The sequence below is a fragment of the Epinephelus lanceolatus genome, chromosome 9 (assembly GCF_041903045.1).
Source record: "Epinephelus lanceolatus isolate andai-2023 chromosome 9, ASM4190304v1, whole genome shotgun sequence".
Classification (NCBI taxonomy): Eukaryota; Metazoa; Chordata; class Actinopteri; order Perciformes; family Serranidae; genus Epinephelus; species Epinephelus lanceolatus.
The window spans coordinates 37,095,084-37,117,378 of record NC_135742.1 but is presented as its reverse complement, the minus strand read 5'-3'; the positions used below and the strand labels follow the sequence as shown (position 1 = coordinate 37,117,378).

General features: G+C 41.0%; 4 protein-coding genes across 6 annotated transcripts in view; all 4 read left to right on the top strand.

Annotated features, from left to right (window-relative positions):
- LOC117252336 (uncharacterized) overlaps positions 1-4,405 on the top strand; it is a 29,559-nt gene extending 25,154 nt beyond the window's left edge. Inside the window, exons 8-13 of the mRNA XM_033619139.2 lie at positions 657-822; positions 1,026-1,182; positions 1,398-1,531; positions 2,337-2,479; positions 2,581-2,668; positions 2,760-4,405. Of these exons, the coding sequence (XP_033475030.2) occupies positions 657-822; positions 1,026-1,182; positions 1,398-1,531; positions 2,337-2,479; positions 2,581-2,656 (676 nt within the window). The 3' untranslated portion in view covers positions 2,657-2,668; positions 2,760-4,405. The remainder of the gene's footprint in view (positions 1-656; positions 823-1,025; positions 1,183-1,397; positions 1,532-2,336; positions 2,480-2,580; positions 2,669-2,759) is intronic.
- A 1,581-nt stretch (positions 4,406-5,986) lies between these two features.
- LOC117253066 (beta-crystallin B3-like) lies at positions 5,987-8,396 on the top strand. 2 transcript variants are annotated; one of them, XM_033620404.2, is made up of 6 exons: positions 5,987-6,057; positions 6,421-6,518; positions 6,852-6,970; positions 7,107-7,239; positions 7,717-7,859; positions 8,002-8,396. In XM_033620404.2, the coding sequence occupies exons 2-6, from the start codon at positions 6,444-6,446 to the stop codon at positions 8,255-8,257; spliced, it is 726 nt and encodes a 241-aa protein (XP_033476295.2). In that variant the 5' UTR covers positions 5,987-6,057; positions 6,421-6,443; the 3' UTR covers positions 8,258-8,396. The 2 variants fall into 2 exon arrangements, with proteins under 2 accessions (XP_033476295.2, XP_033476294.2); XM_033620403.2 differs by having other exon boundaries at positions 6,004-6,140.
- Positions 8,397-12,071: 3,675 nt separating this feature from the next.
- crybb2 (crystallin, beta B2) lies at positions 12,072-16,385 on the top strand. 2 transcript variants are annotated; one of them, XM_033620317.2, is made up of 7 exons: positions 12,072-12,202; positions 14,293-14,571; positions 14,926-15,013; positions 15,213-15,331; positions 15,562-15,694; positions 15,786-15,928; positions 16,047-16,385. In XM_033620317.2, exons 3-7 carry the CDS (start codon positions 14,951-14,953, stop codon positions 16,213-16,215), a joined length of 627 nt encoding a protein of 208 aa, XP_033476208.1. In that variant the 5' UTR covers positions 12,072-12,202; positions 14,293-14,571; positions 14,926-14,950; the 3' UTR covers positions 16,216-16,385. The 2 variants fall into 2 exon arrangements, with proteins under 2 accessions (XP_033476208.1, XP_078027052.1); XM_078170926.1 differs by having other exon boundaries at positions 14,293-14,577.
- Positions 16,386-16,628: 243 nt separating this feature from the next.
- On the top strand, positions 16,629-21,935 carry ctu1 (cytosolic thiouridylase subunit 1 homolog (S. pombe)). The gene is made up of 3 exons (XM_033618682.1): positions 16,629-16,791; positions 19,993-20,510; positions 20,653-21,935. The coding sequence occupies exons 2-3, from the start codon at positions 20,015-20,017 to the stop codon at positions 21,186-21,188; spliced, it is 1,032 nt and encodes a 343-aa protein (XP_033474573.1). The 5' UTR covers positions 16,629-16,791; positions 19,993-20,014; the 3' UTR covers positions 21,189-21,935.
- The last annotated feature ends 360 nt before the right edge of the window (positions 21,936-22,295 follow it).

Genomic DNA, 22,295 nt, shown 5'->3' with positions numbered 1-22,295 from the left:
AAACTAATGAAAAACTAAACAACAATATTCGGTACTTGGTATTCAGCCAAGCGTTTAATATTATTCAGCTTCGGCCACAAATTTTCATTTCGGTGCATCCCTAATTTGAAACAATCCCCTGAAAAGACTAAATCCAAACATGAATCAATCCTGCTAACAAGTGTTGTTTACCTGTGTAGCCACAGCTGTGCCACAGAAAGCCATTGTTGTGGCAGGATAAACAATTGTTGATAACATTTGTCGTTTTTTGTAGCTCTGGGGGAATAATAATTATAAAAAGTTAAAATTACTCCAGCACTACCCTGTAACACAGACAGATTGCTCCTCTGATTACAATCTGTCACTGACCTCCTGTGGTCAGAAAATAATATCACAACATTAACCACTACTGATAACAATGGCTAATATTTCAATTCAGAATTGAAAAAAAGGAGTATTGCATTCTATCACATCTATATGTTCATATGAATATCTTCTGTTTAGGCTTGCAGTTCATTTTTAGGTGCGTCTGCTAAATCACGGCTTCCCACAGTCGAGTCAACAAAGGAAAAGATATGACTCAGACTCTGTTTGATTGTAACTGTGGTTACAGCAACCACACAGTTGTTTTCAGAGGTGTTTCCTTACTTTTTCTGTTTTCTTATTCCTTATTTCAGCCTCACTCCTGCCACTCCTAGTTCAGAGAGCAATCTCAGCCCTTCACCAAGGAAGCCCACTCCCGCACACACGCCTGAAGATCCTGCCTCACAGTTTGATACTGACACTGTGGACCGCCTCCCTCATTCATCCTCATCTGAGAGCCAGCCACTCCCTTTCCCTGATGTAAGAGCAATCTGAGTTAGCCACAGCTCACTTCTTTTGATGGAGCATATTACCACATGTGGCATTATTAGTCTCTCATGTCCGATGCTGGTTAATTAAGATGTTCTCATTTGTATCAGCAAAAACTGATCAATAATTGTGCCCTTGATTATACCAATATGTTTACAGGGTGGCTGATGTATTTTTTGTGTGTGGATGTCCAGGTCCCTGTCACTCTGTTAGACACTAGTGCTCTTCGCTCCAGAGCCCAGCTGGGGAAGAAACGAGCACCACGGACACGGCCCTCCAGAGCTGCCAGACAGAGTGCTCCACAGAGAGAGGAAGAAACCACTGAGGACTGGCGTTACAGAGACTCCACAGGTTAGCACTTGACACCAAACAGGACGAGCTAAAATTTTGAAAAGGTTTTATTCCTCAATATACTCTAAACAGGTGTATGTGAAAATGATGCACCCATAAGTCTGATGGTATTGTCCAAATGCACTTTTAATCTCTTAGAAATGGAGGACTAAGTTTTTTAATGGACTATACTGTACGCACACATATGACAATAATATGTGTTCTCCCTATGACAGAGGCAAAGGTTGAGAGTAAGGACACTGACTCGGACTCAGAGGAGCAGGCCAGAGGAGCTGACTCCAGCCCTGCTCTTTCCTCTCAGCCACAGAGGATCGCCCTGTTCCCTGGGATGGACCCTTCAGCTTTAAAGGTGAGCCTCACTTGTGCATTTGTCAGATGTATTCACCATTAGCCCTTTTCCGTACACGTGTGCTTGCTTGGCTGGGCGGGTGTTAAGGTGTTAAGGTGTATGCTATGAACATTGTCCTCAACTGCATTGCATTGTGGTATATTTATGCCAGCATAGTGTCCAGTGTTTGCGCACTGTAATATTTCAAAAGATATAGTATGTAGTTCATATACTATTAGTTTTATAATAGGTAGTTTTGGACATACTAAAAAATCTTACACACTGTTTTAGCCTACTAAGTAGTATGATAGTGTGGAATTTCTGACATATCCGATGTGAATGACATCAGCTGTTAGGAAGTGAACATGGACCCAAGCTGTTGCCTGGCAATGCAGTTGAAACAGTCAATTGCACTGTGTAGTGGTTGTTTGTAGCCAGCTACATATCATCATGGATGTTCAGACTGTTCAGACACAATTTTGCTTGGGATCTACCGGCAATGGAATTGGAGGCTATTTTAACACGTCGCTAAATCGTCCCTGAATAACAACAACACCTATCTGTCATGTGCTGTTGGCCAGACTCTGGAGATGGCCATCTCGGCCAAGACTCTGCACAACATGGGGCATTTAAACTGTTGATAGAAATCCATATCAGTGTGGCATGGTTTGACTCATCACAGCCATAAGAGCCATTGGAAAAGCCCTACAGAGGTGCATGTGAACCAGTCCTCTCTAATGCTGTATGTTACTTATCAGTATTTATTGTTTTGCCCTCTGTGGTCATGTATTTTTAGTTCTTAAATGTGTCCCATTCCTGTTGTCAGGCTCAGCTGAAGAAGAGGGGTGACTCTGACAATCAAATCGATGGAGCTTCTTCCTCTCCCTCCCAGCTTTCGCGCTCTCCCAAGTCCCCCTTCCTTGCCAGGGCAGCACGTGTACTGCCCCCACCTGGCGGGAAAGAGAATGGGTAACTCCAAAAGTTACAGAGAACTTACTTACTTTAGGGACTGGAACTTGTTTAGCTTTATTCCCTGCATTAACTTTGCTGTCTGTGTCTTATCTGTGTAGTGAGGAGGACTCACCCCAGTGGTTGAAAGAGCTGAAGTCCAAGAAGCGCTTGAGTCAGTATGAAAATGAGAGCTAAGTAAATAATGAGGTGAGACAGTTTTTGAAAGTTCTCTTTATCAGTCATCAAAAACAATTATTTCCACTTGTGACACCTGTTATCCTCTCATGCTCCCTCCCAGGTTGCCTTAACAGATGAATCTATATGAAACAGAAGCCTTAACGATCGACCCAGAGAGGAGGAGAGGTGAATCTACAGCTGCTGATGTTTTTGTTTTTTTTCTCTGGTTTTTTTTTGTTCTCTTCTCATCTGGGTTCATAAATGTGCATGGTGCCTTTTTTTTATGGAGAGTCTCTGTCCTGTGGAAAAAGAAAAAACAAGCAAGGAGGAATAAAAACACCAGGCTGCTCTGCTTTATCCATTTCATGCTTGAACCTGTCGAAACTCTCCTGCACCAGGAGGCACTTACACGAACATTTTAATGGGGACCAGGTGAAGTTGAGAGGGAAAAGGGAGAGGGGGGGCGATTATTGATAATTATTTCCTGTCAGGCCGCATTTCAGGAAATGGTTAACTTGTGGGACCACGACGCCTCTTTATCCTGGACGTGCTTCATCACATGCTGGAGGACAATCCAGCCAATCCTCTTCGAGATGTTTGTATTTAGTTTCCTTACTCGACTAATATGTACAAGGTGGCCCTGTCTGCGTCGGACATGATATTGGTCAGTGGAGGCTGCTGATGGGAGTCACACAAGCATTGCCATAGGATAACATTTCAGACACTAATGATTTTCCTTCTTTAACATAGAGAACAAATCACTGCTGACTTGATTGCCAGCCAGAGTGTATATCATGTCAGTAATTGTAATCAGGAGATGTTATATTTGTATTATTGTTGATTTAACAGAGACAGAGAGCTAGTTTTGAAAACATTAAGCTGCATCACTACAATAGACTTTGTTACACTCCGCGACCCTAACAGTGTCACAGTTGCTGCATAGTGTATATATGTTTTTGTCTAAGTATCTTTTTTGTCTTTGTGGAAGAGGGACAGGGGACTTTTGGCCAAGTGACTTTGCACCTGTCAATCATGCACACTCCTTATCAGCACAAATACACTCTTTGATCTTTTTTAAAAAACACTAATCAGCCTGTCTTCCCTCTTTTAACAGACTGAATAACTGTAGCTGTAAGCATTCATTATAAGCCATACTTTAACCTTGTAGCCCTCACACACTCCACTTTTTTTTTTTCCAACAAATGTGCAATTTCCCTCAATTTGTGTCCCCAGTAATGTGCATGCACAATCTTTGCTGTCAAACCAGGCGTTGCTTAAACTGACTGGTGCAGAGTGTCGGGTTGTTGGCTCACACTACTCCAGTGGAGGGATGTTTGTTCACTACATTGTGTGAATGACTCCACCCTCTGTTACTCCAAATAAAATTGAACATTTGCACCTGCTTTCCAACTTCACTGTAATCTTCCTCATGTTTGCCATCCACCCAACCACACTGCGCTCCTATAAAGCACTTTGTCACTTGATGCACTACAGCACTGACCTCTGCCCCCATCTTGTTGGACATGTCTCATCTCCTGTATTGTTGGAGTGCTAATGCAATGCAAGTGAATGTGTCGATCGAATCTTCAGAGTGATTGTCCCTGGTTTATGTACATGACGTTTTACTTTGTCATGAAAGTTAAGGGTTTATTTTTTATGTCCTTCTTTGTCCTTTTTTCATTCGAAAGTAAAGATGTATATTGCACTGTGTTGTACTGGCCAGTGTCCTAAAGTGAATACATTCTTAATAAAATTTACTTGACTTGAGCTACACATCTCGGTCTGGTGATTCTAATTTAACCCTGTGGACATTAAAAATTCCATGGGTATTTCTGTGTTTGGGGATTGCTATGTGCACTCCTTTAAAAGTCTTAATTAGGCTTAATGGAGCTAACTATTTTTATCAAACTATGTAAGTCACATTTAGTCAATCAAGGTCTGTGAATAAGAACAATGTTTGCAGGTCCTCAAAAAGTCTTGAAATGTTTCAAATTCAATTCTATAATTATTTGGCCTTGAAAGTTATTAAATAGTCTTAAGTTTGAATTTTATCTAATTTGATTTATCCATCTTTTGATTTCTTTTTGTCAAAATAAGTCAAGCTCTTTGGTGTGAAAGTTCATATGTCTGATATTATAAATCTTTAAACCTTCCACTGGATCTAATACTAAAGGATATTCTGTCCGTCCATCTGTCCTATTCTTTTGAATTTTAAATCTCAAGAATCCCTTTAAGGAATTTGCTCAAATTTGGCACAAATGTCCACCCGGAGTCAACATTGAATTTATGAGATTTGGTCATCAGAGTTCAAAGGTCACTGTAACCTCATCTGTCTCATTCTTGTGAACGCAGTATCTCAAAAAACCTTGAGGGAATTTTTCAAACACAAACATTCACCTGGACCTAGTGATAAAGTGATTAGGATTTTTTTTGGTTAAATGTAAAGGTCACCGTGACCTTGCATTTGTGTCATGCTCATGAACAGGATATCTCAAGAGGGCCTTGAGGGAATTTCCTCAAATTTGACACAAACGTTCACTTTGCCTCAGGGATTAACTGATTTCAATTTGGTGGTTGAAGGTCAAGGTCATTGTAACCTCACAAAACATGTTTTTGACCATAACTCAAGAATTCATTCACTAATTTTGACAAAATTTCAGAATACAAACACAAGGCAGTATTTCTAGTTTTACTTTTGCACTTGCATTTACCTGTTGGCAAAACATAGGGTAACCTAACTCACTCTAATAACCATATTCCTACTTAAAACCTTCCACTGGACCACCTATATACTTACCTTTATACTTAACTGCATTGCTTGAATAACAAAAAGATTATTGGTCCAGAAGTTGGTATTACAAGTTGTTTAAAAAATGTCTTAAAAAGCATTACATTTAAGTGTCTGATATCTGTAGACATCCTGAATACTGACATGGTTTGGTAAAATAATTTAATGGGACTGCTGTTTGGCTTCCACAGTCTAACCCCTTAAATGGAAGTATTCAATCATTCATTCATTCACACCCAAATTTCAGAGGAAAATGAGAGGAAGTTTGGTGTGATTGACACTGAGTGTAGTCCCAGAGTGTGTGTATGTTTGTGTGTGTTTGTGCTGAGCGGAGCTGTTTGCTGAATCCTCTTGGCTCTCTCTCCCTGTGCCCGCACACAGTGCTCACTGGCAGCCAGGCGGACAGGCAGGGCAGCGTGTGCCAACACAGCTGCCTATTGAGAGGCAGCGTTACGGACACAATGTGAGCGACAGACTTGCTGTATCAACAGCTCCCCCTTTTCTGCTGTTGTGGCCAGAAATAAACCATAAATACCCCCCCTGTCCCTGCCCTCTAATGGCTCAACCCCACCAAACACCAAGTGGCGCCGAAAAAGAGGGGACACTACCACTTCCTAGCAGGCATACCCAGGTAAAAACCCCACTCTGGACACAGTCGGTGTAATAATTCCAATGCAATGGAGTTAGATGGTGCTGCACCAACTGGAGACCCAGGTTTGGATGATTTTGTATCCTGGATTTATAATGGAATCTACTTTAAAAAACAAGCATGTTATTTTTTGTACTATATTCAGTGAATATAATGATAACAGAATTTTAGGCAAATTGTTTCCTTTAGACTTAAATGAATACAATCCTCTTATTCGAGGGTGAGTTATAAATTGAATCTATGACATTGAGCTTTCCTCCTGTGTGCGTTGCTTTTCCCATGTGTGCTTCAACGTGCATGCATGATGGATGGTGCTTTGTCTGTGTGTGTGCTGCTGCCAAAAAGTGGAGGAGCAGTGGATCAGGAGGATGTCGGAGCAGCAGAGCGCCCCAGAGCAGCTGGCTGCTGGGAAGAGCCAGGGTGGAGCTGGAGCCACATATAAGGTACTGGAAGCTGGTTTGATCAGGGGAGGACTGCACACATGGAGTGATCCGGTTCAACCACAAAGTTGTAATCTCATCATTCTAAAAAGGGTCTCTTTAATATGTAGCTGTGTGAACAGACATCAGAGTATTTTCACAGTATTTTGGAGTGTTCTGTGGACGAGTCATCTGTCTGTATCATCACAATGTGGCTTCTATATAAACAATATGAGCCACTTCATGAGGGCCTTTATACAAACCACACCCAATGGGGACTGAAGCTAACTCGACTCCTCTCTGTATTGTTGCCATGCTGGTAAATATCCCCCTTTATGATCCCTCTGTATGACGCAGGTGTTGCTGTTTGAGTTTGAGAACTTTCAGGGCTGCAAGGCAGAGTTTTCCTCAGAGTGTAAAGATGTGACAGAGAAGGGACTGGAGAAGGTTGGATCTGTGATAGTTGAGTCAGGACCGTAAGTCAATGTTTAATTCATGTCTTTAGAAAACACATGTAGTAAGAAAATAATTTCCTAGATAACCTGGACTTGGATAATATGGTGTCTAAAGTAAAGCTCTTTTTTTGTTTGTTTCCATCTCCCCTCCTCTCAGCTGGGCGGGTTATGATCGGCATGGCTTCACAGGGGAGCAGTTTATTCTGGAGAAGGGCGAGTATCCACGCTGGGACACCTGGACCAACAGTCAGAACAGCTACTCCCTCTTGTCTCTAAGGCCACTCAAAGTGGTGGGTGACTAGCCTCAATACAAAATGATACTGCAGCTGTAAAGCTCTTACAAATGTGCAGGATTTCAAATATGAGCTGCCCACACATTACTTCCCTGCACCCATGGATGGATTACTGAGAGGGTCTACCAAGCACAGATGCAGGGGCCCCCCTGACCTTCACCTGCAAAATTTCACTCAAATTAACACGTTCTGACCAAGAAGAGACCCAAACAACTACAAAAAGACACAAAACAACCACAAGGAGACACAAAAGCACAAAAAAAGATCTAAAATGACTATGAAAAGATTCAAAATTATCAAATTCTGGGTGTCTTGCTCCTATGTAGGTGTTGGGGCCCTTTGCATATCTTTGCCCATGGGCCCATTTTCTCATAATCCGCCCATGCCTACACAGTATACATAATTGTTTCAACTAGACAACATCTACTGGACACATTTGAAGGACTTGTCCACGTGTCTGTTTCTCCTCTATAGGACAGTGCTGATCATAAGCTACACTTGTATGAGAACCCTGGATTTACTGGTAGAAAGATGGAGATCGTTGATGATGATGTGCCCAGTTTGTGGGGCCATGGTTTTCAGGATCGCGTGGCAAGTGTCAAGGCTCTTAACGGAACGTAAGATCCTCCCTACGTCTCCATTTCATCCATATGTCACTTCCTTTCTGGTGTATATCTTGTTTTTCTATATTACTCTGTTTTGTCTGGCATTATTTTGAGGATGTTGTGAGACATCACTGTTTGTTTCCCTTTCCTCTAGATGGGTTGGCTACATGTACCCAGGCTACAGGGGGCGCCAGTTTATCTTCGAGCGAGGAGATTTCAAGCACTGGAACGACTGGGAGGCCCCTGCACCTCAGATCCAGTCAGTCCGACGTGTGCGGGACATGCAGTGGCACAAGAGGGGCTGTTTCACTGTTCCTGACCCAGCTCCGGCTCCCGGCCCCGTCCCCGGCCCTGACCCCGACCCTGCCCCAGCACCTCCCGCCCCTCCTGCCACAGCTGGAGCCAGCTGAGCAGGATCCTAACACACCTCCCCTGATGCTGCCGACAGTGCCTGCCCTCTGCCTTAACCTAAACACGGCAAACGCTGCTTGTGCCCAATGAGGAGTGCCATGTATGTTTCAGTGGCGAATAAAAGTTGTTTGACCTGGAGTGGGCCCTATTTGTTGGTGATGTTTTAAGTCAAGGTGGAAGTGGCTTTAACTGAGATACTAAAGATTCAGAAAAACTACTATCAGAGATGTAAAACTAACATCTGTGTGGAAATAATGTAGCCTACATTTGGCAGATATTTGTCTTTAAGATAAACTGCAGATGTGTTTTGAGCTGAATTTATTTTCAAGTCATGTGCGCCACTTTTACTGCTTGTGCTTTCCCATTTTAGTCAGACAGCTCAAAGCCCCATCCAGCATTAGGAGCACATGACTTATTCAGTGAATATGTGAATACGCATCTGCTTAACAGCAATGGAAGTGATGTCATACTTTATGTATGCTTGCTATTAAAACAGTGCATTGCATTCCCTCCCAAAGTCATCATTGTGCGTTTGATGGTTGATGAGCCTCTTGATGAATGGTCAACAAGTAGACAAGGAACTGATATCACCTAAACTCATGTAAATATGAGTCAGTAATGAGTATAGCTTTGGCAAGTGAATGTTGATCCTCTGATAATAATGAGCTGAGATCTGTGTTGCACAAATAGATCCCATCTGCAGACATGACTACATTTTATGATTTTTATGACATAGAATTGCAAATGCAGGCTATTATTTAGTAGATGTTGATGTAATATTTCAAAATAGAAATCATTCCTCTCATAACATTATTAAAAACAGAGACTAGAATGACATAGACTTGCATTTTAACATACAGTATACATACCTATATCTCCCTCCCCTGCAGTGCTCCCCTATCCTTTGGATGTTCTCCCACATCAGTAATGAATACTTCCAAAAACATGCATGGCTGTAGAGATGTCTGCACATGGATTATGTGCATTTGTGATATATTTATATTCTTGTAGTCTCAGTCTCATTCTCAGTGTAAATGTGACTATTTATAGGCTGTAGTGTCACTTTCCTTCACTGGTGCACTGACCACCAAGGTCTCTAATTAAGACGTACACAAAAAAAGTTGCATTACAATATGAAGACAAAAAGCTTTTCACTCCCTTAAAAGGACAGTTCACCCCCAAATCAAAAATACAATTTTTTTCCCTTCTACCTGTAGCGCTATTTATCAATCTACGTTGATTTGGTGTGCCGAATGTTAAAGATATTGGCCATAGTGATGTCTGCCTTCTCTCAAATGTAATGGAACTAGGTGGCCCTCAGACTGTGGTGCTCAAAGTGCCAAAAAAAATACTTCTGAAATGTGCAAAAGGAAGCTTACATCTACTCATGGACACGAGGCTTGTGACTGTGTCAGAGTGAGATGTAAACATGAATGGCGTCCTCCTCGGCTGAACTGTTAAGTTAGTGGCTCAGTGTTGCGAGGTGAGCTAGCAGTAGATGCGTGTTTCCTTCTGCAAGGTAATATGGTTGGTGGGTGTAGTTCAGTACAAAGACAATGGTGAATAGTAATGTGAAACTGCTAACAACAAGGGCTGTGGATTGGATGAGTAACTAATAAGTCATGGTTTCTGTAAAGAGATATTTCTCTTTACAGAAATTATGACTGACTAGTTACGGTTTCTATATCTCTTTCTGTAAAGAGATATTTCTGTTGAGTTTTTCAAATGTATTATATGGCACTTTGAGCACAACAAGCCAAGCGCCATCTAGGTCCATTATACTGGAGAGAAGGCAGACATCTCCAACACTGTTCAACTCACATCAGAACAATCTGGACTGATAAATAGCACTACAGGTAAAAGCAAAGAGGGAGAGTGATTTGGGGTTGAACTGTCCCATAATCTTTTTGACAGAACCCTCCATTCACACAACTTTATAAAGTCTTCATAAACAGTAGATGTAGGCTCAAGCCCATGTTTGGATTCATCAGATGATGGATGGCATTGTCATAAAGAGCTCAGTTTTACTCGTCTATCGCCGTTGCAATGAGTAGTGTAACGTACGACCAGATACTTATTTCAAATCTTGCCTGAAATCTCAGAAAAAAACACAAATAACTAACTACTGCTCTCTGAGACAGACTTGTCCTGTGTCTGTTGATCCTGAATTTAGGTGTAATGAGGTGAAAAAACACAAGATATCCCAACAGAACAGTCACCTATTTTCAGCAGCAAATGCCTGATCACAATAATTCATAGACCTGAATATACCAAAATCCTGAATGTTTCTCAAACTCTTCTCCTGAAAGCACATTCCACTGTGTGCCTTCTATGAGATTAATTCAAACAGCATTTAAATGCACCACAAACAGTTCACATAATCATTTCTGGCTGTGAATTAATGAGGACTGACTGACTCTGTTTCTGCTCTGGGTTTTATGAGGTACAGTTATCTACAGGCGGTGGAGCATTTCAGATGTAATATGACTACTTTAAGAAAATTGTGCCTGAGATCCTCACAGTCTCCATCAAGGACTTGCATTGGTTACACTTTACTCATACCCCATCATATCTATCAGTCAGATCTTTGTGGTAGCCATGCTTCCACTACTTGCTTTGATCTTTTTGCACACCCTCACAGAGGTTAATGCAAGAGCAGTTTAGCAACCCTGAAGCTATACACTGATCAGCCAAAACATTAAAACCACCGACAGGTGAAGTGAATAACATTGATCATCTTGTTACAATGCAATGTTCTGCTGGTAAACTTGGGGTCCTAGCATTCATGTGGATGCTACTTGACATGCACCAACCACCCAATCACCATTGTGGACCAAGCAAACCCCCTCATGGTAACCCAAAGTTACCCAGCAGAACACTGCATTGTAACAAGATGATCAATGTTGTTTACTTCACCTGTCAGTGGTTTCAGTGTTTTGGCTGATCGGTGTATAAGTGTTAATTTGCTTTCTTAAAGGGACAGTTCAAACAAAAATGGAAAAAAAATACTTTTCCTTTTACCTGTAGTGCTATTTATCACTCTAGATTATTTTGGTGTAAGTTGCTGAGTATTTAGAGATATTGGCTGTAGGGATGTCTGCCTTCTCTCGAATATAATAGAAATAGATGGCACTCGGCTTATGGTGCTCAAAGCGCCAAAAAACAAAGAAAAAAAAAGATATAACCCTGTACTCCACAGACTTTGTTGTGAGAAATTTTATGTATGAAATATTTTCTTTCTACTGAACTACACACGCCAACTGTATCACTGGGCAGAAGGAAGTGTACATCTACTCATAGACAAGAAGCTTGTGATTGTGACAGAGCAAGATGTAAATATTGATGGCGTCCTCCTCTGCTGAGCTGTTACGTTAGCTAGCTCAGTGGTGCCAGGTGAGCTAGCATTAGATGGCTGGTAGATGTTTGATAGAAAGAAAATAGTTCCTACATGAAACTGCTCACAACAAGGTCTGTGGATTACCTTGAGTAGCTGGGCCATGATTTCTGTAAAGAGATATTTCTGTTGAGGTTTCTCATGTATATTTTTGGCAAGTTGAGTACCACAAGCTGAGTGCCATCTAGTTCCTTCACATTCAAGAGAAGGCAGACATCTCTACAGCCAATATCTCCAAAATGCAGCAACTCACACCAAAACAATCTGTATTGATAAATAGGACTACAGATAAGAGGAAAAATATGTATTTTTGAATTGGGAGTGAACCGTCCCTTTAAGGGCGCAACACAGCACAGTCATGACAGTGATCAGTTGTGATATAATCTGTAATAATAGCTCACTCCCACCCAGTGGCATAAGGTAGTTACAATGGACCCAGGTGCATGCTTTTATGACAGGCCGAAGTGCACGCTTATGAAGTTATGACTGCTCACTCGACTTGCAGATGTGTTCAGCTTGTCAGTCTTGAAAGATTTTGCACCTAAACTGGGTAACGTATATCATATTGTCTCGTCACATGATCTGTATATGACAAAAATACCAAATAATAAGAAAGAATAAGAAATTATTCATTTACTTAAATGGTTTTTTAAATAGTTATTTATAGTTATGTTTATAGTTAGTTTATGCAGAATAAACATATAATATTGTCACAGATGCCTAATGACTATTTTCCAAAAAAACAGAAAAGAAGAAAGAAAACCAAGACAGAGATGGGTTTGCCTTTTTGAGGGCACATATAGCACATGGCACCATTTTTTATATGAATGTAAGTTCTCTATTGAAGACAGGTGTGTTCCCAAAATGGCAGCCTGAATCACTCATAAAGGCCCCACTACACCCAACACATTAGGTCCTTTTACACGGCCTGTTCAAGGTGGGAATATCGTGCCATACTGCCGCCTCACTGTTCTGTATATAAGGCATGATCATGGTAAGTGGGACAGAGTTGTCTTGCATTTATGCTGCCAAGGGAGGTAGTAACAGTAATGGTGTCTGTATGAACAGGACAGCCGATTTAAACAGCTTATCCGCTGGAGGGTCCTAAGGACAGAGGGATGTCGTATGCTGTAAAGCCCAGTGAGGCAAATTGTGATTTGTAATATTGGGCTTTATAAATAAAATTGATTGAAAATTGAATTGAAAAAGCGGCTAACTTAAAGAAGAAGAACGGCAGCTGAAAATGTCCGCAAATTGGGAAAGCAATGAGGTTTGGGAGCTCCTTATCCTCCAAGCAGAGGACCAGATCAGCTGCCATATTACAGAGAAGGTAAATGATTGTAATTGTCATGTTTTGTCATTGTTATTGTTTGTAAAGTGCTGTCGACGCGTATATTTGTGTCACACTAAAGGCCAACACTGTTGTGTTACATGTCCCGCTTGTCACGGCTCTTTTGGTTTCGCAATGCCAGCGTGCTGTCTAAAATCACACACTGGAGCAACATGATGCTGCTGTTGTTTGGTTCTGTGTAAAAATGCAAAGGGCGCATAAAGAAGGGACTAAGTAGCAGCTCTATAGCGCCATCTCTGTGTAAAAAGGGCCTTTACTGGAGAGCAGGCAGGCCCCACCCACACCCACTGGGCCACTGCCTGCACTGTCCATATTTACACTCCTGCTCCCACCAGCAGATGTGGAGATGGACTCAAACTCTTCACTCAGTAATTATATTACTCTATTTTTGGAAAAATGTCTACATACAAAATCTGAGTTAAAAATAACTTAAATAAAAATAAAGGTGAATGGTGTATTTCATGTGATCGCAGCCTGAACCAGTATTCTTGTGTAATTACTCCATAGTATTACGTGCTGTTGTAGTTTAAACTATATCACACTTCTCGCCCATCTAAAACTTCATCTTTCAGAGCAACTTGTGACTGTAAAGACAAAAGGCACCCCAATGAAAAATGGTGGTGTTAACATATAAATTCTCACTAATATTCAAATAAAGTACTGGTGACGCAAAATGGAACATAAATGACTTGAGAAAAGCACTTAAATTATATTTATGATGCACCACAAAACCTTCTTCTCCTCCTCCTTATTTAAAAGCTATGCAGTTGTATCTGTCCTTAAAGGTGACACCTGTCCACTTTGATCCTGTTGTATTTAAGTTACACATACTATTTACTGTTTAAATTTACATTTAGATATTAATTTAACTTTTGAAAAGAGTTTGTGTATATCAAAATAAAATCTTTTCAATAGCAGATTATATTAATCTCTTTCCCCTTACTGGTACAACAAAGTAATTAAATTTGGAAACATGACATTTTGTTTACTTTTTTTTTTTTTTTAATAGTATCATTACTGAATCTTTTTACCACCAGCAGAAGAAAGGTAGCGTCTGCAGAAAACAGGTCTGACAAAAAATATTTGCTTTTGAGCTTCCAAACAGCAGAGGCAACACATTTTGATGTTAAACCTTGATAGTGTTTTCTAGAAATCGAATATCAAATAAACCTACTCTTGTGGAAATATTCAGCAGCATTTGGACTGTTATTCAAATCAGTCCGAATCTCTCCAGCACAGTAAAACCCATCTTTCACAATCCTTCTCTCTCTCTCCCCCTCTCATTGTAGGTGTGGGACTCTTGGCAGTGTTTGTGCTGAATCATGTGGATATCGAACAATGACTGGCTGGACAAAACTGACAACTAATGAAATAACTTTGTGGGAGTGTGACAGCTTGGGGTGGGGGGAGGCTACACGGTGACCCCTCATTTCAGTGTGCTGGGCCTATGGCAGGCCGATCTGCTGGCCGGCTTGGACACTGTGGGTACTGTTGGCAGAGTTTCCACCCCTGGGCGTCCCGTATATATTGAGCTCATCATGCCATCACAAACACACTGGCACAGACAGGTACTGGTAAGAGGTTCATGTCCGTCATGCTGTATTTTTTATAAAGTTTATCATTTTTATCAGTATTTGTTTTCCTTTTGCCACTATATTTTAGGTTTAATTTCTAAAAACTGTATCACATGTTGTATTGCTGTAAATCTGTGTTCAGGAGGCTGTTAACTTCAGAAACTTGTTTTGGAGGGAGAGGGATGCGACCTTTTATATACATGTGTGCGAAAAATAATGTAAAACAAAATCTATGAAATTGGGATTAACAGCTGTTTGACCTGCTCATATTTATAAATAAAGATGGAACATTTTGTAGACATCCATAGATATTTATCAAAAAAAAGAAATTATAATTTTTCTTTTCAGTTTCATCTTTGCCAATCCATTCACTATGGCCACAGACCACCAGAACCCTGCAACCAAGCAGCAGCAGCCAGGCACCAGTGCATTTAAGGTGAGAGGAAACGCAACAGACACCAGTTCAGTTACAATTTACAACTTCCTCCTTGGCCTTGGCGTAAGCACTTGTGCGTGCCCTATTTGCATCCTTGCATCCTCCAAACATCACATTGGAAACAGACTGGCCCTCTTGATATTGAGACCAATTGCTCAACAACATTCACACTCTCCTTCTTTCTCCTATTGGTACACAGCTGGTTATCTATGAGCAGGAAAACTTCCAGGGACGCTGCCATGAGCTGACTGGTCCCTGCAACAACCTCCAGGAAGAAGGCATGGAGAAAGTGGGCTCCATACTGGTGCTGTGTGGACCGTGAGTGTGGGTCAGAGACAGACAGAAAACTAGAAAATGATTTAAAGCTGAACATACAGAAAGGCAGTGACAGAGAGTGTGGGCCAGTCAGAGAAATAAGGGGCTTACTCTGTGAATGAGTATGAGATGAAGGGGAGGAAAATGGCCAGAAAAAGTTAAATGTGTGCCACTAGATTTCTTTCCCACTTTCCCCTCACAAACATCCATCTGTTTCTCCTCTGCCCGCTCAGATGGGTGGGATACGAGCAGGCCAGCTGTAAGGGGGAGCAGTATGTGTTTGAGAAGGGGGAGTATCCTCGCTGGGATTCCTGGACCAACAGCAGGCGTAGTGACACCATTATTGCATTCCGCCCGATTAAAGTGGTAAGAAAGAAAGCTTTTTACTGTTACATACCCCCACCAGTCATCCAATCAGCTGCTTAACAAATCATCCACTGCTTTGCTCCTCTCTCAGGACAGCCAGGAGCACAAGATTGTCCTTTACGAAAACCCCAGCTTTGCAGGGAAGAAGATAGAAATCATAGATGATGATGTCCCTAGTTTTCACGCACATGGCTACCAGGAAAAGGTCTCCTCTGTTCGGGTTCAGAGTGGCACGTGAGTACATCCTCCCTGCAGATGTTTTGCAAATAACTTGTACATGTCTCTTGTCACTATCCTTTCACCTTTAACTGCCTCTTATCTGTTTTCCCTCTCTGCACTCCTGGTGCACCAGTTGGGTGGGCTATCAGTATCCAGGCTACAGAGGCTATCAGTACCTGTTTGAAAAGGGGGAGTATAAGGACAGCACTGAGTTCGGAGCCCAGATTCCTCAGATCCAGTCGGTTCGGCGCATCAGAGACATGCAGTGGCATCAGAGGGGTGCTTTTCACCCCGTCAACTAAGCTTGTGACTCTTTCCTGTCATGAACCCTGACCTCAGCAGCCTTGCTCCCTCCCAGCATCCACCCCTTTGTCCTTCATTTACACCATACAGCATTTTGATATCTATTGCAGCTATTGCAGTAGTGACCTTCTTTGAAGCAAACTAATAAATCCTTATTGCTTACATTTGACTTGTTGTGTGATTTACCTCTGTCTCACCCTCTGCATCAGTTCTTGGCCAAACTTCTCATCTTTAAGGAATATCACAGGTGGAATTAACATTGCTCCAAATATGATAAATTATTTAAATGGTCCATGGAAGTACCATAAAAATATTCCAGTGCTGTTTATGATGTAGCTACTTTATTGTGCACGGGGCAACTCCGACCAATAGATGGTGCTGTAGGAGCTAACAACTGCTGTCACTTCCTGTTTCCCGGTGAAGAAGAGTTACACATGATGAAACATCATGTTTCTCTATCTGGTCGTGTAATGCTGAACGTTGTTTAAGTACGATAACTTATATTTAACTGTTTTTTTTTAAGTGTACTTCATCTCCACATTGACAATTCGGACCTCGGTTCATCGGAAACGTTGGTATGGAAATGTTATCTCATAGAAATGTGACTAACTTAGCTTAACTTGGCTAGCTTCATGTGGAAACACGTTGACTGTCTGGTCATGTATTTGGTTTCAATGGAAACCGGATAGCTAATTTACTACCGTGTGCTTAAATTGTGTTGAGTCATTTCAGTTATCTGAAGAGTTTTAGGAGTTGTGAGTATCAACGTAACCACAATACGTTTGTGTTGTTGGAGTCTTGAGCAGAGACAACCTCATCTCTTACATAGCATAACTTCTACAAAGCTGGAAATTAACGTTAGCTACATGAGCTAGAAGTACATCCCTGTTAGACGGTGTTTAAAGACTTTAGTGATTTTGTTCAATCTTTATGTCGGCATGTCTCAAAAACATCTTTATCCACTGACTTTAATGTGGCTATGTACAGGTTATTTACTTACATTACATTTACTTACTACCATCAAAGGCAAAATGCCCCAAAAAATATCTTTGAGAAAAAAAAACAAAACAAAAAAAACAAACAAACTTCTGAACCACTGAACGTTTCCTGAAATGTCCAGTTGTAACCTCCTTCCCTTTTCTGTTGTGCACTGCATTGTGGGATAATGGTGTCCATTGCCGGTGTTGTGTCCCTACTGGTTTCCAATTTAACTGGTTTCCTTACCGAACAGCCGCAGATGTGCTGCGCCTCCGTCAGCAGATTCGTCACAAATTCACAAACATAGGCTACAAAACATTTTACTGGCGATCTTAAAGTCGCAGCCCACATCTACCACAGCGAATGTGCTTCTGTAAGTGAGCACTACGTAGCCTACCAGCAACATTAAAAAAAAGAAAGGAAAGAAAATATGATATACACAAATTTGCGTCAAGCTGGACTCGATTTCACGTCAACAAAAGACAATATAACGCAAACCGCACGTCTACCTGTGTGAGCCAGTGGGACTCACAGAGCGTACGGCTTTCCTCAGGTATTAGTAAATTACGTCAGCATCCAGGTAACATTTTGATTTGGGCTGACCTGAGACAACTGGTTACCCTCGGCTTGCCTTGAAAATACCCACACATATTTATCAATGTTTCTTGTTCTTTTTCCACGAGTCTACAAACATATTCAGTGCCACATTACAGTCCGCTTAATAATATTTAAATAAAAACCAAGCACTTATAGCCACTGGATCATTGCAGAGGTGAAGCAAGGACTTACATTTACTCACGTCACTGTAATTGAGTAGTTTTTTGTGTACTTGCACTTTTTAAAATCTAATTTGAGTGTTACATCAGTAGCCTATGTTTTAATTTAAGTATTATGCTTCGCTGCATTTTAAATGACTTCCGTGACCGAGTAAAAAAAAAAAGTCGGCCGAAATTTTAAAAAAGCAAACGGAATTGTATAAGCGTTAACTACCATGACACAATAATAATAGTATTACACTCTATGACAACCTGGCAGCTAGCTCTGATGGAGACATATGAGCTCTAAGAACAAACTCACAATTATGGACGCACACTAAAAGAAATGTCGCCATGGTCCGAGAGAGGTGACGTCATGCTGTTATCTCTGTCTCTACAGGTACGCAGTGAGCGAGTTAGATCGCCACTTTTTAAACATGACAGGCTTTGTCATAGTGTGCAGTGTTGTGCAGACTGTAATGTGGCACTGAATATGTTTGTAGACTCGTGGAAAAAGAACAAGAAACATTGATAAATATGTGTGGGTACTTTCAAGGCAAGCCGAGGGTAACCAGTTGTCTCACGTCAGCCCAAATCAAAATGTTACCTGGATGCTGACGTAATTTACTAATACCTGAGGAAAGCTGTGCGCACTGTGAGTCTCAGTGGCTCACACAGGTAGACATGCGGTTTGTGTTATATTGTCTTTTGTTGACGTGAAATTGAGTCCAGCTTGACGCAAATTTGTGTAGGTTTTCTTCCCTTTCTTTTTTTTTTAATGTCGCTGGTACGTAGTGCTCACTTAGGCTACAGAAGCATATTCGCTGTGGTAGATGTGGGCTGCGACTTTAAGATCGCCAGTAATATGTTGTGTATGTTTGTGAATTTGTGACAAATCTGCTGACGGAGGCGCAGCACATCTGCGGCTGTTCGGGAAGGAAACCAGTTAAATTGGAAACCAGTAGGGACACAACACCGGCATATTTAAAAATCAAATATTTTAATATGCGAATTAGCATCCATAAGTGTACTGATATTTGTCATCTTCTCCAGCTTTACATACTGTATAATGAAAACCTTTTCAGAATCACTATGTAGTTTGGAGCCGGGACACATTTTTTACTGTTTTTGCCATGAACGTGGTGTAGTTTAAATGGCACATTTTCTGTGTTTTATGTAATGTTCTTTCATTAGAAAAATAATGCATTTGTGTGTCAAGGGCCAAAAGTGCAGACAAAATGATTAAACTATAGATAGATTTTGTATGCCAGGGTCCCTTTTACTGAAATAACAATGTTAAATCCCTTACATTAAAGATCCAGTGTGTAGGATTTAGGGGGATTTATTACCAGAAATGGAATATACTTTAATAAGCATGTTTTTTTTAGTGTGTAATCACCTGAAAATAAGAAGTGAGGTGGTTTTTTTTTTTTTTTTTACCTTAAAATGAGCCGTTTATATCTACACAGGGAGAGGGTCCTCATCTATGGAGTCAGCCATTTTGCACCACTATGTTTCTACAGTAGCCCAGAACAGACAAACCAAACACTGGCTCCAGATAGGGCTAGATACATTTTTGTGTTGGCTAACCTAGTTAGCTGCCCCGTCCAGACAAGCTGAACAGCATCAGGAAAACCTTTAAACATAAATTTGCTATATTCAGTGTTTTTACCAGTTGTTAATCACCTGCTCTGTTAGTTTTCGGGAGGAAGAGACCTTTGTGGATTTTTTGGGTCCTGGTTAAAACCTCCTTAACAAAGAACACTGAAGGAATCCTAACTGGGAGTTCACGCCTGGCATACAGAAAACGTTTAAGCTGGTTGCAATCTGCAGTCCTCACCACTAGATGCCACTAAATCCTACACACTGCTTCTTTAAGTGAATAATTATAGAGAAAAGGTCATTGACATCAAAACTTATGGGTCACCTGTAAGAATCTGCAAAAAGATGGAGCATTGTAGATTAGTTTTCATCATGTGATTGACTGACTTTTGCTTGAAAATATTTGTTATACTAATTGTTATCACTGTTATCCTTTAAAAGAAACCTTCCTCCAACAGTCAAGATGCCTGTCCTGTGCAGTAACTGTGCTGACAAGCGTGCTGTGCTGAAACGTCCAAAAACAGGCCACTCGCTGTGTAAGGAATGCTTCTTCTGGGCCTTTGAAGAGGAGGTCCATCAGACGATTGTGGCAGCAGAGCTGTTTAAACCTGGGGAGATAGTAGGAATTGCTGCCTCAGGTGGAAAGGACTCGACAGTGCTTGCACATGTAATGAAGGTCCTCAATGAGCGATACAACTATGGCCTTGAACTTATGCTTCTCTCAGTGGATGAGGGAATCTCAGGTTACAGAGATGACTCCTTGGAGACCGTAAAGAGGAATCAGCAACAATATGAGCTACCACTGAAGATTGTCTCGTATGAGGAGCTGTATGGCTGGACTATGGATGCTATAGTGAAGCAGGTGGGACTGAAAAATAATTGCACTTTCTGTGGAGTGTTCAGAAGGCAGGCGCTAGACAGAGGAGCCATCATGCTGAAAGTGGACAAGATATGTACAGGTAACTCCAGATCCAGATAGCATTATTTAAATGTGAATGTAAATGTTTCAGCCTTGAAATACGACTAAACATTCTCAGCCTTTAAGTCCAAGAACAAATATTTTGTCAGAATTTGTCACATGTATGTATGTGTTTTTCACAGGTCACAATGCTGATGATGTGGCAGAGACAGTTTTAATGAACGTCTTGCGAGGGGACATAGCTCGTCTGCGCCGCTGCACTGCCATCTCTACAGCCAGCGAAGGTGAAGGGGTTGTGCCACGCTGCAAGCCCCTCAAATACGCATATGAAAAAGAGATTGTTCTGTATGCTTACTTCAAGAAGTTGGACTACTTCTCCACTGAATGTATATACTCTCCCAATGCTTATCGTGGCCATGCGAGGACCTTTTTAAAGGACCTGGAGAGTGTAAGGCCCAGCTCCATAATTGATATCATCCACTCAGGGGAGAACCTGTCTGTGCGGGATGGGGTGAAGATGCCTGTGCAGGGGACCTGCACCCGCTGTGGCTATATCTCTAGCCAGGCTCTGTGCAAGTCCTGTGTGCTGCTGGAGGGGTTGAACCGAGGTCTGCCAAAGCTGGGCATCGGCAAACACCATCGCCTGCATGACAAAATCCTCTCCCAGCAGCCCCTTACTGAGAAGGAGGAGAGAAAGCTGAAACCAGTGGACTTTTGACAATTATTATCCCCTGTTTTATTTAACATAAGACTAAAGATATGTAATAACATTTTAGAATAAATCACATTGATCTTTTACACACATAAAGACTAGTCCAATAAGTACACTGTCTCATCTGCTTTGATTTATAAATATTTATTGAAAGTTGGTATTAAATATTTTGATTTAAGTGAAGAATCTTCACAGCATAGAAAGTCCACTCACAGCTGATAATCAGGGATCACTGAGATACTGTGGAAACACACTTTCCAATGGTTTGAAAAAACTTGTGTTAATCTTAAGGTAATATTCAATAATTGATGAAGGGTATCCAGGTGTTTTTGTTGTATTTTGCTCTCCGTAGTACATAATGACTAATGGTGGGAATATTTCATGTCTGGAAAAAGCTTTGGTACCAAAGTACTGTGTTGAGTTCTTCAGCTCATTTTGATTATGGAGTTATAAATATTATTTATCAGCATCACTTTGATTTCCAAATACATGAGATAAAATTAAATTTAGGTAATTTAGACATACTAGATGTGAGGTGCAGAGATAAGGACTAGCACCTTGTTTTTTGAAAGTGAGGTGGTTATGCTTGTTCCCACATTAGTGGGATCTCACACTGATTGCATGTTTCATTTCTGTATTTTACTCTTATTCTCATTTCCCAATGCACCAATCTCTGGGGAGGATAAGATGACAGACGTGGTCACATTCCAAGGTGTTTTATGAAATACAGTTTAATAAATGCACCGTCCCAAATCTTGTTTCTCCTGTTTTTCTTAATTCAGATGAGCAGAATGTAATGTTAGTAATTACTACTCACGCTCATGTGCTCTTGTGAAACTAGTGGCTGCTTCAGATTGATTTCAAACTAAATAATGCCCCATAATACTCTGAAGAGGGTCTCCCCAGAATACCCTTTCCATGTGTGAACAAATGAAAATGTCCCGGCAGTTTACCTGTGTGTCTCTTTAACTAATTCAGTCAGCAGTCATGTAAATTACCTTAATTGCCACAGTTTTCACTCCTATTTTAACTTTGCTTTACTGTCTCCCAGTAAAAAAAGAATGGATTTAAAATAATTAATGTTTTTAATCTATGAATAGGTTAGCTCCTTCC

What these genes read in the sequence shown, in the direction of transcription:
- LOC117253066 (XM_033620403.2), top strand. Translation starts at nt 6,104, where the DNA reads ATGGAGTTAGATGGTGCTGCACCAACTGGAGACCCAG. An exon ending in GAGCTGGAGCCACATATAAG is followed by an intron (nt 6,519 to 6,851) that starts GTACTGGAAGCT and finishes TGTATGACGCAG; the next exon opens with GTGTTGCTGTTTGAGTTTGA. An exon ending in GTCAAGGCTCTTAACGGAAC is followed by an intron (nt 7,860 to 8,001) that starts GTAAGATCCTCC and finishes CCTTTCCTCTAG; the next exon opens with ATGGGTTGGCTACATGTACC.
- ctu1 (XM_033618682.1), top strand. Translation starts at nt 20,015, where the DNA reads ATGCCTGTCCTGTGCAGTAACTGTGCTGACAAGCGTGCTGTGCTGAAA. An exon ending in AGTGGACAAGATATGTACAG is followed by an intron (nt 20,511 to 20,652) that starts GTAACTCCAGAT and finishes TGTTTTTCACAG; the next exon opens with GTCACAATGCTGATGATGTG.
- crybb2 (XM_033620317.2), top strand. Translation starts at nt 14,951, where the DNA reads ATGGCCACAGACCACCAGAACCCTGCAACCAAGCAGCAGCAGCCAGGC. An exon ending in ATACTGGTGCTGTGTGGACC is followed by an intron (nt 15,332 to 15,561) that starts GTGAGTGTGGGT and finishes CTGCCCGCTCAG; the next exon opens with ATGGGTGGGATACGAGCAGG. An exon ending in CATTCCGCCCGATTAAAGTG is followed by an intron (nt 15,695 to 15,785) that starts GTAAGAAAGAAA and finishes CTCCTCTCTCAG; the next exon opens with GACAGCCAGGAGCACAAGAT.